At 31.5% G+C, this 20,644-nt stretch overlaps 1 protein-coding gene across 1 annotated transcript in view; it reads left to right on the top strand.

Moving 5' to 3' along the window:
• Mical (Molecule interacting with CasL) overlaps positions 1-20,644 on the top strand; it is a 237,842-nt gene that overhangs the window by 99,963 nt on the left and 117,235 nt on the right. Inside the window, exons 18-20 of the mRNA XM_080171110.1 lie at positions 5,075-5,156; positions 6,911-6,987; positions 12,632-12,749. Of these exons, the coding sequence (XP_080027236.1) occupies positions 5,075-5,156; positions 6,911-6,987; positions 12,632-12,749 (277 nt within the window). The remainder of the gene's footprint in view (positions 1-5,074; positions 5,157-6,910; positions 6,988-12,631; positions 12,750-20,644) is intronic.

Genomic DNA, 20,644 nt, shown 5'->3' with positions numbered 1-20,644 from the left:
TAAAACTAAGGGAGTAGCACCCAATATAAAATTGCTGGTATGTCGTGTGACGAGTCACCACATTTTACCCCCCCCCCCCTTTTTCTTCCCCCAATATTCCTATGGTAGTTTGTAAATATCGAGGAAAAGAAATACTGTTCATTGGCTTACATTTTTATTTATTTGATTTCCTCCATGGAATGGATTTTTTAGGTTGCTGAATGTACCTCATTTATTGGTCAGTTTGTTTATCCAGTAATAGTGGAGGGGGTTGATTGGGTGTATCGTTATTTTAGCCAGCTGCGAGCATCACATAGTACACGAAAATCTGGTGCAACATCCTAGTAATAATATATCGATTCTCGATCCCTGAAAAAAATATCTTTTTCTCACTTACTTTTAGCTGGTTCTAGATACGATTTGAAGTGTTAAAACATCTAAATAGAAGCATAGTCTAGCCTGAAATCATAAGGTAATGATAAGGTTGTAACGAGTTTGAAGTAATATCCTTTTATTAACGGCCATTAGACACAGACATATAACTGATAATTGGCAAGACACTTATATTTTCTTTATATTGTAGTTATACTTTTCATAACAAGCATGATTCTGTTCATAGAATCAAAAATTCACATTTGTTAACTGTATATTTTGAAGGTTAATCGCCTCCAAAATTATACCACATAGTCACAAGATTCAGCATTAATAAGGTTGTGTCGAGCAAATTTGAGTTATTTATCCATTTTTTCTTATACTGATTAAAATAGTAATAAGTTAATTTACAAAATAACACGTGGTTTGGAAAACAAAAATATTGTATTGTTAAGCCATATTGTAAGGAAATTAATTTTAGGATATTTATTAATGAAAATAAGAAACAAAAAATAAATTGAATATCAAATAATAGCTAGGTAACATAAATGTTTTAATAAATGATGTTTTTATAAAAATCAAATTATTGTACAAATTAGGGTGGGTCGATTTTGGAATTTCACATTAGTAGACATTGGCAAGGGTTACTGGGCCAATATAAAACCCTGTGAAACTTTTAATCCAAAAACAACGGGCGCGCGGGGGGTATAAAATGTGCCCGCCCCCTTATAAAACCAAAAATTGAAATTCCTTCAAACATAGGCATGTTGCATATCAAAATGACCGCATTGAAATGCTGATTACAGATCTGAAAACCGTTTTGAAAAATATTGATTCAGTCTGAAATGATTTTCAAATATCCTACCAAACTGAACAATTTTGACTAAATCAGCTGTTTTTAGGTACTTAATGAGATCTTATTCGAACTAGGAGCAATACTTTTCAAAACGGTTTTCAGATTCGTAATCAGCATTTCAATGTGGTCATTTTGATATGCAACATGCCTGTGTTTGAAGAAATTTCAATTTTTAGTTTTATAAGGGGATGGGCATTTTTTATACCCCCCGCGCGCCGGCAGTAAAATCTAAAAAAAGGGGGAAATGGACCCGCCCTATTGAACATGGTTAGATATTCTTTAACACAAATGTCTAGCAATATTTTAATTAAAGCAAAGTTTAATTGTAAAGTAATTAGAGCTATTCTCGAAAATCTGTTCAGGAAATCGTTAAAACAAGAAACATCTATCTTGCCCCAAGATGTATATGATAGCTTAAATATTTTAAGAGAATTTATTCGTCATTTATAATGTACTTGATACATACCTAATGGATATAATTAGACCCGCGACCGTGTAAGATTAAAACCAGTTTTGTCTGTCAAAAGGGATAACGAAACTGTTTTTTCTTTTAATAAGTATTTGTAATACGATGTTATACATTATTTTTCAGTATGGCAGAGAATCGTTCTAAATAAGCGGATATTAATCGGTATCGAAGCCTTACTGGAAAATATTACGCAGAATTTTAAATAAGGACCATTATGACCATAAGTAGTGCAGCCTTCATAGAGATGCGTTTAAACAAGAAATTTTACCAAAGTGGAAATTGTTCATAAGGACTTGATACTTTCTAGTAAAGTGCCTTGCAGGTACAGAAACCCCAATGACTTGGAAATAAATTGTCTATCCACAATATAATCTAACCTAATCGACCTAAAGTTGAACACAAACACCACTAAACACTACCCCCTTCCCATAAATTTAAATTTGTTTTAAAATGATGGTTTTTATTTATTCTCATCTATGCCCTAAGGAAATCTAAAAGCCTCGGCTCTCACAGCAGCTGAGGTTATCCTTTTTTTAACATACTAAAAATACCCAAGTTTTAGATAAGCTGCGTTATTGACAATTTTTTTTATGTCTTCCTAACTTTTTTTTTGCAAAAAAAACAAATTTTGTAACGTTTTTGGTGGAAACCGTGATAAAGCGTAGGTAAGAAAAATATTATGTTTGATTGATTGGGTAAATGGTTCTCTAGAATAATATACAAACAATAATATAACAAGGATTACTATTTTCATAAATAGCAAAGCATTGAAAAATTATTATATTTCATGAACAGTACAATATACTAACTTGCGCCTCTAGCCTCTAGGGGAGGGCGGGATATGTTTTTTGAATAGCCTAAAACCCCTTTAGATTAGTAATTACCGAGATCTTAAGCTTCAGACATAAAATCCTTACTACCTATATTTTTATGATTTTCCTCCGGCAAAAATTGTCACCATTACAAAAAAATGTTTCGATTAGAAAAAAGTTTTATTTTAACAAAAAGTTTTAAGGCAAAATATTATTTTTTATATCTATTACGCTTTTTATTCCTTATCATATTTGTTTTCAATAAGGTACCTTAAAGGTTTTTGCTATTTATAGAGAAGCTACTCTTCTATAAATGGATAAAAAGTTCGCCAGAAAAATAAGGCTCAAAAAAGAATAAGAATCATTTCTCTAGAATCGTTGCAAAATTTATTTCGTTAAAGGTAGATAAGAAAAAGGTTTTGATCGTTCCAAAGCTACTCCATAACTTACTTTGACCTACTCTCTAAACATGATTTTCTAAAATATAATGAAAAACCTATATTCTACCTATTGTTATTCTAATATGGACATTTTGCTAAGCAATAAGCATCTATATGATAACTAACTCTGTTCATTAGTCCTTCGCTATGGGGGGTATTTGATTTCCTAAGCCGAAATGTAAAATTTACGAATGATGCAAATAGAAGTCTGATATTTATTTGAGAAGACTCCCCTATTAAACCATTATTTTTTCTTAAATTTTAGATGCATAAATAACAATAAACCAATTGAAATGTTTTTTTTTTGTCGGCGGTTTATGATATGCACTTCACAAATTTTTTCACTTATTGATGCCCTTCTAAGTAACTAAGAACAAATGTGACCATTTCGTTACTTAAGAATGTTGCCATCCTTGTTTTATAAAGAAATAAACAAGATCTAAAATTTGCCATAATCATTTAAAGAAATTTTTTTTTTGATTTAAATCCTGTATTAATACAGAAATATATTTCAATGAAACATAGTCGTAAACCCCTTATTTTATGTAAATTGAGAATTTTTTGAAGGGTCTTTTTAACAAATCTATATCTGTACTATTATAAAAATGTCCATCATAGGCTTCACCTATATTTTTCTTCGGTGTTTACTTTAAGTTTGGTTTGATCAAACTTTGTAGGTAGTGTTTTTCTTTATTTTTTTATTATTTTCCACAGAAACAAATATTCGTTTTTAGATTCTTATATTGTACCAGTAGTACAACGATAATATTATTTTCTTCTCTACATTACATACAAATATGTTAAATTATTTAGAACTAGAGAAGATACCTCTACATTAAAGGCAAATCAAAAGGGCTAACAGTAACATGTATCTGTTTAAATCAGGGGTGTATATTCTGCACAAGATTCATTTTTTTTCCCTGCTGCAAATTTTTTTTATTTTTCCCCCTCCTAGTTTTTTTTCAGCAAGGAAGGAAATAAAATGGAAAAATATTTTCAAAACTCTTTATTTTATTCATATCATCCCTCCTCCCACATATTCTTTTAGTTTTTTTCACCAAAATGGTGAGAAAAATGGGCGTTATCCTCTTAGAATATTTTTTTCTTCAATTTTTTCAATATCCGGCCTGATACCGGATATTTAAACTATCCGGTTACAGGATATCCGGCTGATTTTTGACGCCGGATTTCCGGTAATTTGCCGGATATCGAACGTTGGCCAGATATCCGGCCGGAACCGGATATCCGGCATTAGTAATCAGCCGGTTATCCGGTATCCGGCCAAAAAAGTATCCGGCCCAACCCTAATATGTACCCCCAACCTTTGTCTCAAATATACAACACACTTCAAATTCTAATAAAGTCTAAAGAAGTAGAGAAATCAAATAGATCTTCCTATCACCATACAGCATAAAGGGTATTTGGATCATATAAAGAATCTGCCTTTTTCCAAAATACTTTAGTACATTTTTGACTTTTAAGGGACTTTTAATGGCAAATTGATCAGAAACCTTACACGTGATGCTCCTTTTTCATTATATTATTGTTTTTTTTAATGAAAAAAAATAGTTCTTTCATTACCCAGAAAGGAAGGGGACAATGGGCTGTTTATTAACCAGTCCTCAAAGTTTTATGGTAACGTTTTTTTTTCGTTGGCTTGACAACTTTGGGGACTGTTATTTATTTATTTGTTGGTTCATGCAACAATTTGTCTTTTTAATTAAAAAAAATACTTGATGGAATACTGCTTTTCTTGACACGATCCGTAAACGTTCAATAACACGTTTGCTTACGTAAGTAAACTATATTTGTTTTTGTTCTTCCGAGTAGGTATATCATATCTGTATGTAGAATAAAAATGCAGCTATTGAGTATTGACCAATAATAAGGAGCGAAGCTACTCTTTTATCAATAGAAAGTAAAATTCTAATGCAACACTACCACCCGTAGTATTAGAATTGAATCAAACTTTAGACTTAAGCTTGCAAAATCCATAGTTAATTTTTATAATGTAACTAACCGAAAAACTGTGAAAATCAACCCATTGATTTGAAACATTTAAATTGCCAATTCCTTTTCTTGACAATGATTACCTGTATCTATGTAAAAACTTATTTTGTAAAATTAAGAATCATATTTGTTTTAGATTTTGCTGTGAACCACTATGGAAAGCCTGATGTTGCTATGTTTGATTTTACCTCCATGTATGCTGCTGATTATGCTGCCAGGTTAGTAATTGATTGATTGATTGAATCTCTCATTGATTGATTGAATATTTCATTGATTGATAAATATTTAATTGATTGATTAAATATTTAATTGATTGATTGAATATTTCATTGATTGATTGAATATTTCATTGATTGATTGAATATTTCATTGATTGATTGAATATTTCCTTGATTGATTGAATATTTCATTGATTGATTGAATGTTTCATTGATTGAATGATAGGCTCGTTGATTGATAGACTCATTGACTGATTGGCTCATTGATTGATTGTCTCATTAATTGATTGTCTCATTAATTGATTGTCTTATTGATTGATTGAATCGTTGGTTGATTGACTGACTCATTAACTTATTAATTGACTCATTGATTGAATTAAGCACAGTTTAATCGATTTGTTTAAACATTAATTAAATTTCTCTTTAAAAGATTAAATGGTTGATTGATTAATAGATTGATGAGGAGATTTATTGATAGATTGAGGAAATAAAAGATTGGTTGATATGATGATTTATCAAAAGTCAAAGATTAAATAGAAGATTAAATGATAGTTAGAAAAATCTATTTATGGATAGATAAATAATAGATTGGTTGTAAGACTTTGTTATTGTAATGATTATAAATCAATTGATAAATAAATGGAATAAGTGATAATTGTAACAATTTAATTGTCATTGCACTGCTTTTTTATCTTGATATGGGTTTTGTTCTCTCTTTCTTTTATATTAAAAACGTCAGAAGGAGAGTGTTGAAAATTATATTTAGAATATTCATAACTCTCTCACTGGTGCATGAATAAAGTTATGTTTTTGACAACTAATCTAAACATAAAAAGGACCGTACACATGAAATTAATATTATATCAAGATAATTTTATATTAAACAGTACCAAACACAAAATATAAAAGGAACTTGTATTTTGATGATTATTGCACACGAAAAAAAAATACCTAGGTAATTTAATGTGTAGAGGAAGACATTTCTTTAAATATCTACTATTATGTAAGGACCGAACACAAGTGGATTGGGTTAAGTATATCTTATTACAATTAAAAGGACTGTACAAACATTCAATGTAATTGAAAAATAGGTTATCTCCACATAAAAACCAAAAAAAATTAAGCTGAAAGGATATAAATGTACAAAAAAAGACTGTCCACAATTGACGTTTAGATAAATTATCCAATAATGAAGCTATACTGTTAGTTTTCAGATAATCCTTAAGAGAATTATTTTTAAATTGAAATGTAAAGTCCTTTAAAATTATTATAAAATCATGCTGAAATAAGTAAAGTAAATTTTTATGAGAAAGGTGATATAGAATTTTTCCATCAAAGGAAATGTTTTTCATGATCCCTACTTCTATTAAAGTTGAAATTTGATATTTTAAAAATGATATAAAACAAAAGTATGATGATAAAATATTATGGCCTCAAAATTTTATAATGAAATGTCTCTAGTAACCTTTCTGGGTAATATCCTCTTAGAAATTTTTTTTACCAACGGTGTCAGAACATTGCAGGGCTACCTAGTAATATAAAGTAACCTGAAGACAGGGATAAGACAATAAACGACGAAATAATGATATTAATATTAAAACTCTAATGATGATAAACAAAAAGAGTTACAAGAAGTAACATGGAACTGCACTCTTTCAACTTCACAGAAAGTTTTTAAAATATTTGTGTTAATACATACCCAGTAAATATTAATTCAGTGAAAATAATAGAATAAACTTGTAATGTTTTTTTAGAGTCGTAGAGAGGCATGGACATAGGCTTCTGCAGTGTCTGGTGGGTGATTCTCTCCTCGAACCTTTCTGGCCCACAGGTAAGAGTCAGTTAAGTTTAGAATTGTCCAATTTACTTGAAACAATCGCTATGTTATCTTTGTGAAGTAGAACCAGGTGAGTTTTCCAGAATTAACCCCCCCCCCAAAAAAAAAAAGTGTATAGTATATATATATTTGTTAGGATTGATATAATTCTTCAAGTTTTGATTTTAAAAAATCAATGAATAGGTTATAAAATCATTCTTTTCGTGTTTGTTTTTAAATCATTTTGGGTTTGAAAGAAAAATAATATTTACCTCTAAGAATTGTGTCTATTAATAGAGTTTGGTTTCAAAATTTGTGTAGTTTTTCCATTAAGAATATATCAACTGTATTATATAATGATAGAACAATACACGGCACTAGTGTCACAAAGAGATTATCAACTAAAAAACACACAGCTCAAAATTAGGAATATATTTCGATCAGTTACATCTAATCCCTGTCAACCTTCACAAAATTAAGCATATTTCATATATTTATAATAAAATCAGATACATAATTTTAAAAAGTAGCTTATTCTGATCAAGAGAAATAAGAGAAAAAGTGCTGGAAAATAACAAAGAAAAAGTTGAATGTTTTATATAATGATACTAAGTGGCTTCGCCCCAAGATTTGTGTTTGTGTGGGGGGTGGGAAGTTCAAAAAATTGTTCACATGAGATTACATAGTAATTTTTTGAAAGGGAAAATAACAAATAATTCTGATTAATTGGACTCCGCTTATACTAAGCTTTCATTAAAAAGATGAATTTGTCCAAAATCAAATGTCTCAAATGGTAACAAAGATAAAAGACATCCTTCCATTTTCTTTACTTATCTCAAAGGTTTCTTTATGCCTAATAAGCCATTTAAATCAAATTAATCTTTTTCAAATTAGAAGCTTACTTTAGTAGTTAAATGGAACATGTAAAAGTATTCCAGAAGTTATCTGATTTTTTTTGCAAAATAATACCTAGACAATTTTTATGGCTCTATCTTTCAGTTTAATTTGCTTTCTAATATTTATAATTTCTTTATTATAATCAAGCCTTAAGTGTCTAAGAACTTGAAACTTAATTTTGCTAGCTCATAACAATTTGCAAATTACATATCTCAAGATTTAAGAATCTCTGTGTCTTTTCCTATTTAAAGACAGATTTAAGCATTCAGGAAGTCATAAATTTTAAATTCCTAATCTAATTTTCTCCATTTAAACATTTCTTTTTTACTCACTCTCTTATTCGGATTAAAGTACTTTTGCAAGTAACAATATTTTTGACACTTAGACACAATTTAATTTTCAAATATATAAGGCCGGTTGGGAGTTGTTTTTTATTACTTTAAGTCAGGTTAGTTAATAAATAGTATGCATTGCATAGCCTCGCAAGGTTAGGGCAGCAAGTAAGGCCCCGCATGGTTAAGGTAGTACGCAGGGATAAGGCATTGGGAAAAAAATATTTTCTAAATAAAGTGGGTTAGTTATCAGTGCTTAACAAGCTCTTTTTTATGAAAATTTCTTAATTTTTTAGTCTAATTTTAAAATAAAACGGATTATCCGTCCCTTTCATTAAGAACTGTTATAAAATAACGACAAATAAAATCTTAAATTAAATATTAAATTCTTAGGTATTTACTATCAAACCTACAAGAAATTCAAAAATGTTCTTTAAATTAATAGAAATTAAATTCTGATTAAATTAATTTTTACTTTTGTAATCAATTTGCAGAAAAATTTAATGGAAAAGCTGTAAAAAAAAGGTTCTAATACAGAACAACCTAAATAACATTCTACTAAAATATCAATTAAGTTTTTATCGTTTATGGTGCAAAAAGTACCTCTGATAATTAATTTTAGTTATTATTGTTAGGTTATATTACCATTTTCGATAGTTAGCGAATTTATTGCTAATTCTTGACAATTTATTTTTTAAAAATTTTCATAATCCGTAGGTAGATAGATTTTTATTTTTTTTGTGCCAAAGACCTCGAAAACAGTTGTCTCTCTTTAAGACTTGAAAAAGTCGTTTTAGTTATCAATATTTAGGCCTATAAGTATGTGAATGTGAATAAAAAGGGGGGAGGCGGATGTGCCACTTTTTAAAACCAAAAGTAAAACGTGCATGACCTCAGCCCATAAAAGAGTTACAGCTCTAAAATTCGGCACAGCAGTTGCTTTTGTAGAGAACAATATGGAACTGTGAAGAAACTGCGGCGGAACCGCCGCTCCCGCCGAAAACCGCCGTTTTCCGCCGATATTTTTTTCCTTCTTCTCGACATAATACAGTTAGGGAGTTGAATCCATTTTTATAGAAGCAGAAATATAATCTATGATTATGGTTTGGACCCTCTAAAACTGTAATCTACCCTTCCACTTTCCCCTCTCTTGTTGAAGATATCTTCAACGCCGATACGATTTTTGAAATATAAGATTCCACTTTTGTCTCTCTTGTTGAAGATATCTTCACCAAGAGAGGCAAAAGTGGAATCTTAAATTTCAAACATCGTATCGGCGTTGAAGATATCTTCACCAAGAGAGGGGAGAGTGGAATCTTACATTTCAAAAATCGTATCGGCGTTGAAGATATCTTCACCAAGAGAAGGGAAAGTAGAATCTTACATTTCAAAAATCGTATCGGCGTTGAAGATATCTTCACCAAGAGAGGGGAAAGTGGAAAGGTAGATTACAATTTTAGAGGGTCCAAACCATAATCATAGATTATATTTCTGCTTCTATAAAAATGGATTCAACTCCCTAACTGTAATAGACAATTTTCAATCATCTGAGATAAACTTTTTTTTCGTAAAAATTTCCCTTATATTTTCACTTGACACTTGTAAGATTTTACACTTGCATTTTTTTAATTATGACATATTTGAAATATTACAAGTGTGAAAATATAGGTTCCGGTTCCGCCACCGTTTCTTCACAGTTCCATATTGTTCTCTACAAAAGCAACTTCTGTGCCGAATTTTAGAGCTGTAACTCTTTTATGGGCCGTGATCATGCACGTTTTACTTTTGGTTTCAAAAAGTGGCACATCCGCCTCCCCCCTTTGTTCTATGGATTTGACATAAAGTAGGATGTTTGTTGGTCTGTGTCTGTATTTTTTTTTTTACATAACTTAGCTGTATCCGATTTAATCTCTAAGTTAGTGTACTTACAGTAGGAAAAGTACCTACCTATTTTTATTATATGTGGATGTTTTAAATATATAAAGTGAAAGTGAAACCTGAAACCAAATCCTTTGTAAAACTGAAAGCTTAGAAAACCACAGATAATGAAGTCAGCTAAACACCATGAACTAAATTTGAACCCTTTACAAACTTTAGAAAAAAAAATCTTCGCAATATTTTCGTTTAGGTTAAACAGAATTAATAAATGTATGGAAAATGTCCTTGCCTTTAGAATGTTAGTAATGTCAGACAAAGGATTTTACAATTAATTTGTTAGTTAGCTCAAAGATGATTTATCAACGCTGTTTAAGCATTTGTTTAAAATATTTGCTACCTATTTTGGTTACGATTTAAGTCACCCACCAAGTCATAAATATTTTTCCTAACAACCTTATGATCTGATATTATGCTCATGTTATCAAGTGCAAAATTAGCTACCTGAACTCTTATCTTTCAGAACCTTGTATGTTTTCTAGGAAAAAGCTTGTCTAAACTTATTTGGAAAAATCTCGATACCAGGGAGGAAGGGGTGGGGGGGGGGGGTTGGCAATTAAGCTTAAATAAATCTATAACCATTTCTTCTCTCCAATATTTACTGCCCAAAGGAAGAATATCAAGCTAAAGAAATAGGGGAAGGTTGATTTATGATCCATTGTCCTATTCCTATGTCGTTGCTGTATAAAGGGATTATTTTGGAGAGATCTCCTATATCCAATTTGCAATCTTGTAATGTTATCTGCTTGATGTGCATACGATTTAGCATTGGATAGCTTTATGAAATAGCACACTTAATATATTCATGCATGAAACTATGAGATATTATGTTTGTCTATTTGAGGCAGCTCAAGCTCAATTATAACCCAACTAGAAAGTGCGTAAAAAGAATTTCAAATTGAACTTCTCTTGATTTACTAGCAAGTTATATTTTTCATCCATACTCACATTTTTCACCGTAACGCGGTTTTAACTGTGTGCAATATGCATGGTATTTTTCTATCATTAACACAAGTTGCACAATTTGCTTTAAAAAGGTGTATTTTTTACACACCCTTTATTTCTCCAGTGAGATTACCTTTTATTGTTATTAGTAATACTATTAAGCTAATGTTGAAGATAATTTTTAAAAACTAGGTAGAAATTATATATTATTATAAAGGATGATTATATAATGATAAACCAGAATTTAAATTTTTAAAATATTGTGCCCATTTACGTAAATGTAAAAATGCTAAAGTTTATTAGGCCATCTGGATCTTGTAATAGTAGCTAACTTCTCACAATTTATAAGCATATCATTCTAGTAAAAACTAAATATGTCCTCAATAATTTGAACCTAAAAATGACAGAAAATGTGTCCCAGTGCTACCAAAAGGCTTCTTATCAAAAATATACAATCTTTTAGAGGTTCTACTACTTATAAAAGTATTAACTATTTGACTTTTACATAGCAGTTGATAATTTCCTTAATCTATTATTTACATAGAGTGATCAACACAGTTTAATTAAACATGTTATTTTTATTTGATAAGTCCAATACACAGTGTTTCATGTCAAGAACAATCTTCAGTTAGATAAATAAAAATACATGATGCTTTAAAGAGCATAAATTCTATACTGTTTATTAAAACCAAAAGATGATTTTTTTCTTGCAGTGGAGGTAAGGAACGAGGGGGGGGGGGGTAATTTTGCATAATAAAAAGGGAAAGAGGTGAGGTATTTAAATTTTAGCATTTAAACTATGACTAATGTTTCTTATTTGACACATAAAAGGCAATATGTACTTTGTAGTAATGAATATTATGCATGATATATATAAAAAAATTGCTATGATATGGCCATATAAGGTTAAGTTTGGTCCAGTAAGTACTTTTTCCGATGTATGCAGTGGTTGAAGACTTCATTTCTCATGTTGAGTGATGTTGTGGTTGATTTTGAAGCATGGGCAATGGAAACACATTCTGTCAGGCATAATTGGCATTTCTTGAAGTTTTGGTTGTAAGTCGTTGCAAGGGCTTTTATTGACCATTTTAGGCTGTGTGGCTTGTTCTGTTCTTTAAGCTTTGAAATGCAGTCAGAAAGCTTGGTACCATTGTTGTTGTGTCTAAATGAATGTAAGTGTTTGTAGTATCTGTTTTTAAAAGGTCCAGATGACAGCCCTATATATTGGTATTTAGTTTGGTTTGTTTCATCTGTGACAAGGGCTTTGTATACTAAACTTTCTGTAAGGCATTTTCCATCCAGGGGGCAATCTTGTGGATTCCTACAGTTGCAACCCTTTTCTGTAGGTAGGTTTGATTCACCCAGTAGTTTTTTGTTATGGCTTTGGATTATACTTCCCATGTTAGCCATTGTTGAATATGAAACTTTCAATTATAAGAACAATACAAAAATGAAAGTTATATACATACAATCATTTTTAAATATATTTTAAAGAGATTTTCTACTTCTGTTCTCAGATATCAATACAATGTAATATCTATTCATTCTAGGTACCGGATGTCCTCGCGGCTTTTTCTCTGCCATGGATGCCATGTGGCTGATGAAACAGTTGGATTCTGGCAAGATGTCTGTCCTGGACTGTCTGGCAGAGAGGGAATCTATACACAGGTACAGTACACTCAAACAGATATTTTCCAGAGATGGGGGGGCCCGGGGGGTCACATTGAAGTGTAAATTACAATGGTACCTAAAGTTTTATAACCCCTTTATTTTAATATTATTCTTGGCTTTAAAACTTTGGGCACTTTTAATAAAATTTAATTTATTTACTTAGAACTAGTACCTAGTTTCTTAACTTATCATTTTCAACAAATATGTTTTATCTGTATATTGGGTAATTTTGTTTAACATCATTAGAGATGTATATTAATACTAGCGGATTCACCCCCTAGAAGCCTCTAGGGGCACTTAAGGTAGGAGGGGAAAAAGTCGACCTCATCCCATTTGAAATTTGAGTTTCAAAAGAGTAAAGAAAATATTTTTGGGGGTGAAGGGAGTGAAGACACCCTCCACAAAAAGAGTTTAAAACCTTCCCAGGACCTATAAGAAGCTTCACTGTAAAGGAGAACAATATCGGTTCAGCGGTTAGCGAGATCCTTCGGGACAGACAAAAAACGCTTACTACTTTATAAACCCCGAACAAACATATTATGCAAATCTGAATTTTCAAAATAGCAGCTTTATTTTTCATTTAGGATGATTTTACAATAAATATGAAATGTAGATGCCTCTTTTGGTTACAAAATTCCACTGTTATTTTTTAATTAATCAGCACCAATAAAGCACAAGATCTCAAAAACAGCATTTGGGGGTAATACTGGTGAACAAACATATTATGCAAATCCAAAACAAAGCATCAAAAAAAAGGTTTTTTGGCACTTTTCTCCTCTTTTAAAGATTTATTATGATAAAATAATAATTTTTTAAGGGATGTATGCATTAATTATTATGAAATATAGTATAAGGTAGAAATTAAAGATTTTTCTAAATAAGAAATGATTGAAAAAAATAAATTCGATCCCTATCACTTTAGAGGACAGTTGCTGACCCCCAGTCTTTTGGATGAACCTAAATACATGTTAAAGATAAAAATTACTCTGAAAAGTATACAAAAATGTTTTTTTATGTGTTAAAAAAATTCATTTTAAAATCTTGATTTTGAGGATGATGACCTTTCAGATGCTCCTGATGGTGGTGATGGTGAGCCAAATGTTATCTAAGTACATGCCCATTACAACAACTTGTCTATTAACCTATGTACCGTTTTTTGTAGTCATAGCAGCCTCCAATGGAGCATTCCGACAAGAAATATAACCATCTTCTAAAAACTTCAGTATCCACCTTATGAATTGAAGTAAATAAAATTGCAATTCTTTTCTTTTTAATAATGCTAGGCTGGAGGATGCTATAACTACAAAAATTGGATCATAGTTTAATATATAAGTTGTCATCATGGACATGCACTTTGATAACATTTGGCTCACCATCACCACCAATAGGGGCATCTTAAAGGTCATCATCCTCAAAATCAAGATTTTGAAATAGATTTTTTCAACACACCAAAAAACATTTTTGTATAATTTTCAGGGTAATTTTTATCTTTAACATGTATTTAGGTTCATCCATAAGACTGGGGGTCAGCAGCTGTCCTCTAAAGTGATAGGGATCGAATTTATTTTTTTCAAGCATTTCTTATTTAGAAAAATCATTAATTTCTACCTTATACTATATTTCATAATAAGTAATGCATAAATCCCTTAAAAAATTATTATTTTATCATTATCAATCTTTAAAAGAGGAGAAAAGTACCAAAAAACCTTTTTTTTGTTGCTTTGTTTTGGATTTGCATAATATGTTTGTTCACCAGTATTTCCCACAAATGCTGTTTTTGAGATCTTGTGCTTTATTGGTGCTGATTAATTAAAAAATAACAGTGGAATTTTGTAACCAAAAGAGGCATCTAAATTTCATATTTATTGTAAAATCATCCTAAATGAATAATAAAGCTGCTATTTTGAAAATTCAGATTTGCATAATATGTTTGTTCGGGGTTTATAATAGGATACCGTCGATTGTCTTATCAGTTTACTTTATTGTTCCATAATTTGTTATGAATGCTTAACACTGTCTAGGGCAGGTTTAAGGCTATTTGATACCCCACCCCTCACTTGAAATATTTCGCATTTTGTGTGTGTGTGTGGGGGGGGGGGGGATAATTCAAACCTTCTATTGGGGGCAATGTCATTAGTTACAAATTTTTTTTGATGATGTCATTGTTTTGCCAAGTTTGATATTAATGCTTCATATTAGGATTTTTGTTTTTAATCTTTGACAAATATTTGATTTAGCGATTTACTTAAACGGGATTTATGTGCGCAGATGATGTTTTACCTAACTTTCTCCGGGGGGGGGGGGGGGTAACACTAGCGGTACAATTGATTTGTAGCTCCTAAAGATTATGCAGAAATAAAGTGCAGAATGTTCTACATTGGGATTGGGTACTGGATAAAGGGGGGAGGCGGATGTGCCACTTTTTGAAACCAAAACTTAAAGTCAAAGGAACTCAACTAAAAAAAGAGTTACAGGTCTGAGATTTTGCATGGCAGTTGCTTTTTAGGGCTACAATATGGAACAGTGAAGAAACGGCGGCGCAACCGCCGAAAACCGCCGAGAAATTGCAAAAAAAAATTTCGGCGAGAAACGGCGGTTTTCGGCGGTTGCGCTACCGTTTCTTCACAGTTCCATATTGTACCCCTATAAAGCAACTGCCATGCAAAATCTCAGACCTGTAACTCTTTTTTTAGTTGAGTTCCTTTGTTGACTTTTAGTTTTGGTTTCAAAAAGTGGCACATCCGCCTCCCCCCTTTAATTGATCATCCATTGGAAATCCCCTGTTCCCTGATGTTACTTGACATTCACTTAAGAGAACCCTTTGAACACATCTTTATATTCATCAACTATACCAAATTCAATCTAAACATGTAGATTTTTATCAACAGCGTAGATACTCTTCAATTTGTTAGGATTTTAGTTCTGTTATACTAAAAACTTTATTATTATTTAATTGATATCTTGTAAATAAATATTCTTTATTTAGTCCATTTATTTACTGTCTAAAAACCATTTTAATTCTCAGAGGAGCTTTGTAGTAGTAGTTCTTGAGTTCACCTCAAATTTGACCTATTACAAAAGATTATTAAATCAATGACAGTAGTTATGCTACAAAGGAAGCTTTTTATAGGTCCTAAGTGGATTTTACTGTTTTATGTTAAGAGTCATCCCTCTCTCAACTTTCAATTTTCGTTATCAAAGGAAAAGTAATAAAAGATTTGTGGGGATGAGAGGTCATATTTTCCATTGGCGATTTTTCTTGGTAGGATGTTTAAACTCTCCCTCCAAAGTAGCTATAAACCTGTCCAGTACTAAACTGTAAAGAAAGAACCATGTCAGTTCAGCAGTAAGCAAATCCTTTGTTACACACAGACAAACAGACAGTGATCCTGTTACTGTTGTATAAGGGGGGGGGGGGTTTAATGCAACCATCTCGTAATCAATGTATAAATGGCACTTAGAATTCGAATTTCGATCTGAAATTTTGCACGAGTAATCCTTGGTAGGTCTATTTTCCCTAAATCGAACAAAAAGTTGAAAAAGTAACAGCTAACGGCTCAGCCGTTTAGCCGTTTTTTTGGCTATTTTTATGGCAAATCTGTCAAAAATTACGTAGAAATCAACATTTTAAAACATATTTTTGCTTTAAATCATGTGAAATGATACAAAAAATATTTTTTTTAGATTTCTAGTACCAGCAACTACCGGCTAGAATCGTTTAAAAACTTTTTGGATCGGAAAAGAGCATTATGTGGAGAGAGGTTTCGTGATTTATTTCCATAGAAAAAAGCCAAAAAATTACTAAGCGGCTGAGCTGCCAGCCGTTAGCCGTTACTTTTCCAACTTTTTGTTCGATTTAGGGAAAATAGACCTACCAAGGATTACTCATGCAAAATTTTATATCGAAATTCGAATTCTAAGTGCCATTTATACATTGATTACGAGATGGTTGCATTAAACCCCCCCCCCCCCCCCCTTATATGTATTGGTAATTAAAGATTATACTAAACCTATCCCAGACAAATAAAAACTGTTCTTCATAAGCCAGGGACCTAGGGAAGTGAACCTTGAAAAATTAAAAGGGATAGGTGCATGAAGTGCATTTAACAAGTTTGATTGCAAGCATAAGTTACAGGAAACCCATCTAACATAAATAGATTTGTATTGCAATAAATGGCAGTCAAAAAGGCGCAACTAAAAAAGTAATCATGCTGTTTTTGTGAAAACAGGACAGTCATTTAAGTTGCAAACATCCAAAAAATATGATTTTCAAGTCTTGATATTTTAAAACTACCTGGTAGAAAATTGAAATTCTTTCAAATATACATATCATGTCATAAAGATGTACTCTTAACTACTGAACAGAAAAAATACGCATTTTACTAAATTCTAGTTTAAATGCACTTCATGCAACTACCCCTTTAAAAGAGTCTAATATTATTTTGATGTATGGATAGGAGTGTTAATATTGTCCTATTATTTACTTTATTTAGAGTACTAAGAATGGATATAAAATACGTGGATATTGTTAGAGATTCTCGCATATACTAATAAAATGTTTCTCCCAGCTGGTTAATATAACGATCTCCCCCTGATGACTTCACCCAATCCCATCCCCTGACCATGAAACACGTATTGACCAATATCTGAGGACAATATTAGCAACCTAAATTGACGACAACAATTTCCCTGTCACAATATCCACATATTCTATATTCATTGTTTTATGATCTCTTATTTTAAAATATCTGCTTAAGAACTGATTTTCTTCTGAAATGTTATAGATTGTTCTTGTTTCAAAATGAGTACATAGATGTTATCATATCAATATATTTTATAAATTCATATGCAGGGAGAAAGGAGAGTTCATTGATGGTTAAATAAATCGGAAATAATCCCTTTCGTGGCAACGCCCCTTAAGGGGCGATTCGTCCTATTTTAAAAATGGCTTTTGATAGGTTATTTTAGGTTAGGTTAGGTTATATTGGGATATGTGATTGCCCCACAGGGTTAGAGCTCCCCGCAGGGGCTACAAATTGGAGAAAAGCTACTGTATAAAAACGAAAAATCGCCCCTCAAGGAGCTTTGCCACAGAAGGAACTCTACCCAATAAATCCAAGCAATTTTGTTCGAACCAATATTTGCCAAATAACCAAGGCAGAATTTGACAAATTTGAAAGGGGCGGGCTGAATTATCGTCCATTTTCTTATCACTGTTTCCCTGACCAATATATAGGGATTTTTTTTACAGAAAAATACAGGGACAAATATTTCCATAGCCCTTGAAAGATTAGGTAAATTAAAAGGAACAAAGCATTACAAATAAATCATTTTCGGTTTAAATAAGATAACTATAATTGTTCCATATATTTTGGTTTGCCTTAATCCGTATCTGCCACTAGCTGCCCTAAGTAGGTGGGGGAGGGGATGAGGTTAAGTGGGGATATGGTAAGGGTATTTCTATTTTAGCCTGATGAAAATCTGATGTTTAATCCAAGTAATATCTATATCCATTCGCACCAATAACCTTAGAAAAAAATGTTATAAAATGCCAAAATTTGATATAAATTCTTTGTTGATTCAATTGTTAGATAAAATGCACTGATGATGACAAACATTTACTATTACAGCAGTCATCAACCATTTATAAAAATGTTTTCTCGTATTCATTTGAATCCGGTGGATAGGAACCGGTTCTCATGAATACGAAAAAACTATGTCTAGCATCGTATTATATCCAGTTTTCTACAAATATAGAAATGTACAATCATAAGATTAAAACTAGTTTTAAATCTTATAAATCTTAAAATCTTATAATTGTACATTCTATATCCGCGGAAAGCCGTTTATAATACGATACGAGAAATAACTATTATTGCATTACATAGTTACATTTTTAAGCAAGGGAGCTACTCAATGGTTCACATATTCATTTGTACTTATGAATCTGTAAGAAGGAAGTTATCAACGCCCACCGTAGAAATTCAAACTGAGGTTGTCTGCCTTCCCCCTTTTCCAGACACTAAGGGTTCCAACACAAACCTCTTCACGCTGATAAGCTCCAGTAGCATAATTAAGATACATTATTAGGTTCTTATAAGGCTTTTTAGAATACCTTATTTTTATTTTTTTTTATTTTATCAATTCAATGCTTTTCAATCATTACAACTATTTTATTTTTAAGAATAATTTAAGTTAACAAATAAAACTGTTTTCTTATGCCTTTCCATTTAAGTTTTTTTTTATCGCAACTAAGTCATTTTTCATAGTAAGCTTTTCTGTCTGATTCATACTGACATACTGACATTTTTAATACTTGATTATAGAGATGCTTCGCTTATAATATTGTACCTTATTGTAATAGGAATCAGTAATCAAAAAATCAGATCAATCGGATGATTTTATCACATAAAAAATTGTTATTAAAAAAGTAAAAAAAATCAACATGTTTAAAATGAACGTACGGACATTCTGGTAACGATTATAGAGTTGATACACTTTCTAAATCGTACCGAACTACTACAGGAATCACCATGCAAAGTTTGAAATCGATAGGACAATTCTAACATACCTAAATTAACGAATAAAAGCTAACTATCTCGGACGGACGGACGGACCGACCCTAATTATAGAAAAGCTTCGCTTTTAAAAATGAATTTAAATTGTCGTTGCTTTGTCCCTAATTAGTTAAGATTAAATAATTTCAAGTGTTTTTTTCTCTCATTATTGGTTTATTATTTAATTTAGGTGAAAATCGTCATTATGATCGTCATCATAGCTACCTGTGGATATTAAAATGAAAAATTATAAGATTAAAATCAATTTTGTTAGTCTTGAGAGACTATAGGCCTGGGCTATCAAAAATTTTATTAATTTTTATGATTTTTATTTTAGTATTCGTGGAAAATTGTTTTCAATACGAAGTTATACATGATTTTTTAGTATGGCCGAGAACAGGTTTTATTCCAGGGAATATTAATCGGTTTCGGGGCCATACAGGGAAACATGTAAACTAGTTTATACTAAACTAGCGGCTGCGCCTCTAGCATCTATGGGCTTTATATTCGAAGGGCAGAAAAATAGCCTAAAACCATACTCAGACTGATTTTTGAAAAATTGAATAGCCTAAAACCATCCAAGAGCCTATAAGAGGCTTCACTGTAAAGAAGAACATATCGGTTCAGCGCTTAGCGAGATCCTTCGCTACAGACAAAAAAGCTTGTTACTTTTTATTATAGGACTAGCGGCTTCGCCCCTAGCCTCTAGGGGCTTTGCCCCAAGAGGTAATTAAAGAAAAAAAATAATTACCTCTGGAGATGCCCCCACAAATTTTTAAATAATTTTTTTAAAAATTGAGGGGTGATTTTTCTCATTTTTGGGGGGGGGGTTTGGGGTGTCCCACCCCCTAAGAAAATAGCCTAAAACCACCACAGGACCAGTAGGTATATTCCTTGAAGAGTAGAATCCGATTGGTTCAGTGGTTACCGAGATCTTAAGGGACGGACAGACAGACAGACGGACGGACAGACATCATTCTACTTTGTATTATAGATAATGGATGTTGTAATCCTTGATATTTTTTATAACCTATTCTTTATGGTTGTTTAATTACTTTCAATGTTTCACGTTTTGCATTTAACTATTTCATGTTTTTGACATGCTGCTATACATAAAATTAATTACCCTTGCTTATATAAGAGTTAGAAAGGGTAGGGGGCATATTGAACTATTTGTGTCAAATTTACACTGCACTTGGGTGAAAGAATACAAAATTGAAAAAGGAAACGATCATTTTGTAGGTATGAGAAGTAGTTTCAATATGCAGTAGTAAAAATTTGATTGAAACAGCTGTTTGCCAAAAATTGTTGTAAATGGCGACCTTTGGATACTTT

This window comes from Acartia tonsa, chromosome 9 (genome assembly GCF_053477335.1).
Source record: "Acartia tonsa isolate MP-2025a chromosome 9, ASM5347733v1, whole genome shotgun sequence".
Lineage (NCBI taxonomy): Eukaryota > Metazoa > Arthropoda > Copepoda > Calanoida > Acartiidae > Acartia > Acartia tonsa.
Note: the sequence above shows the minus strand (reverse complement) of the source record. Positions and strands in the feature narration are given on the sequence as shown.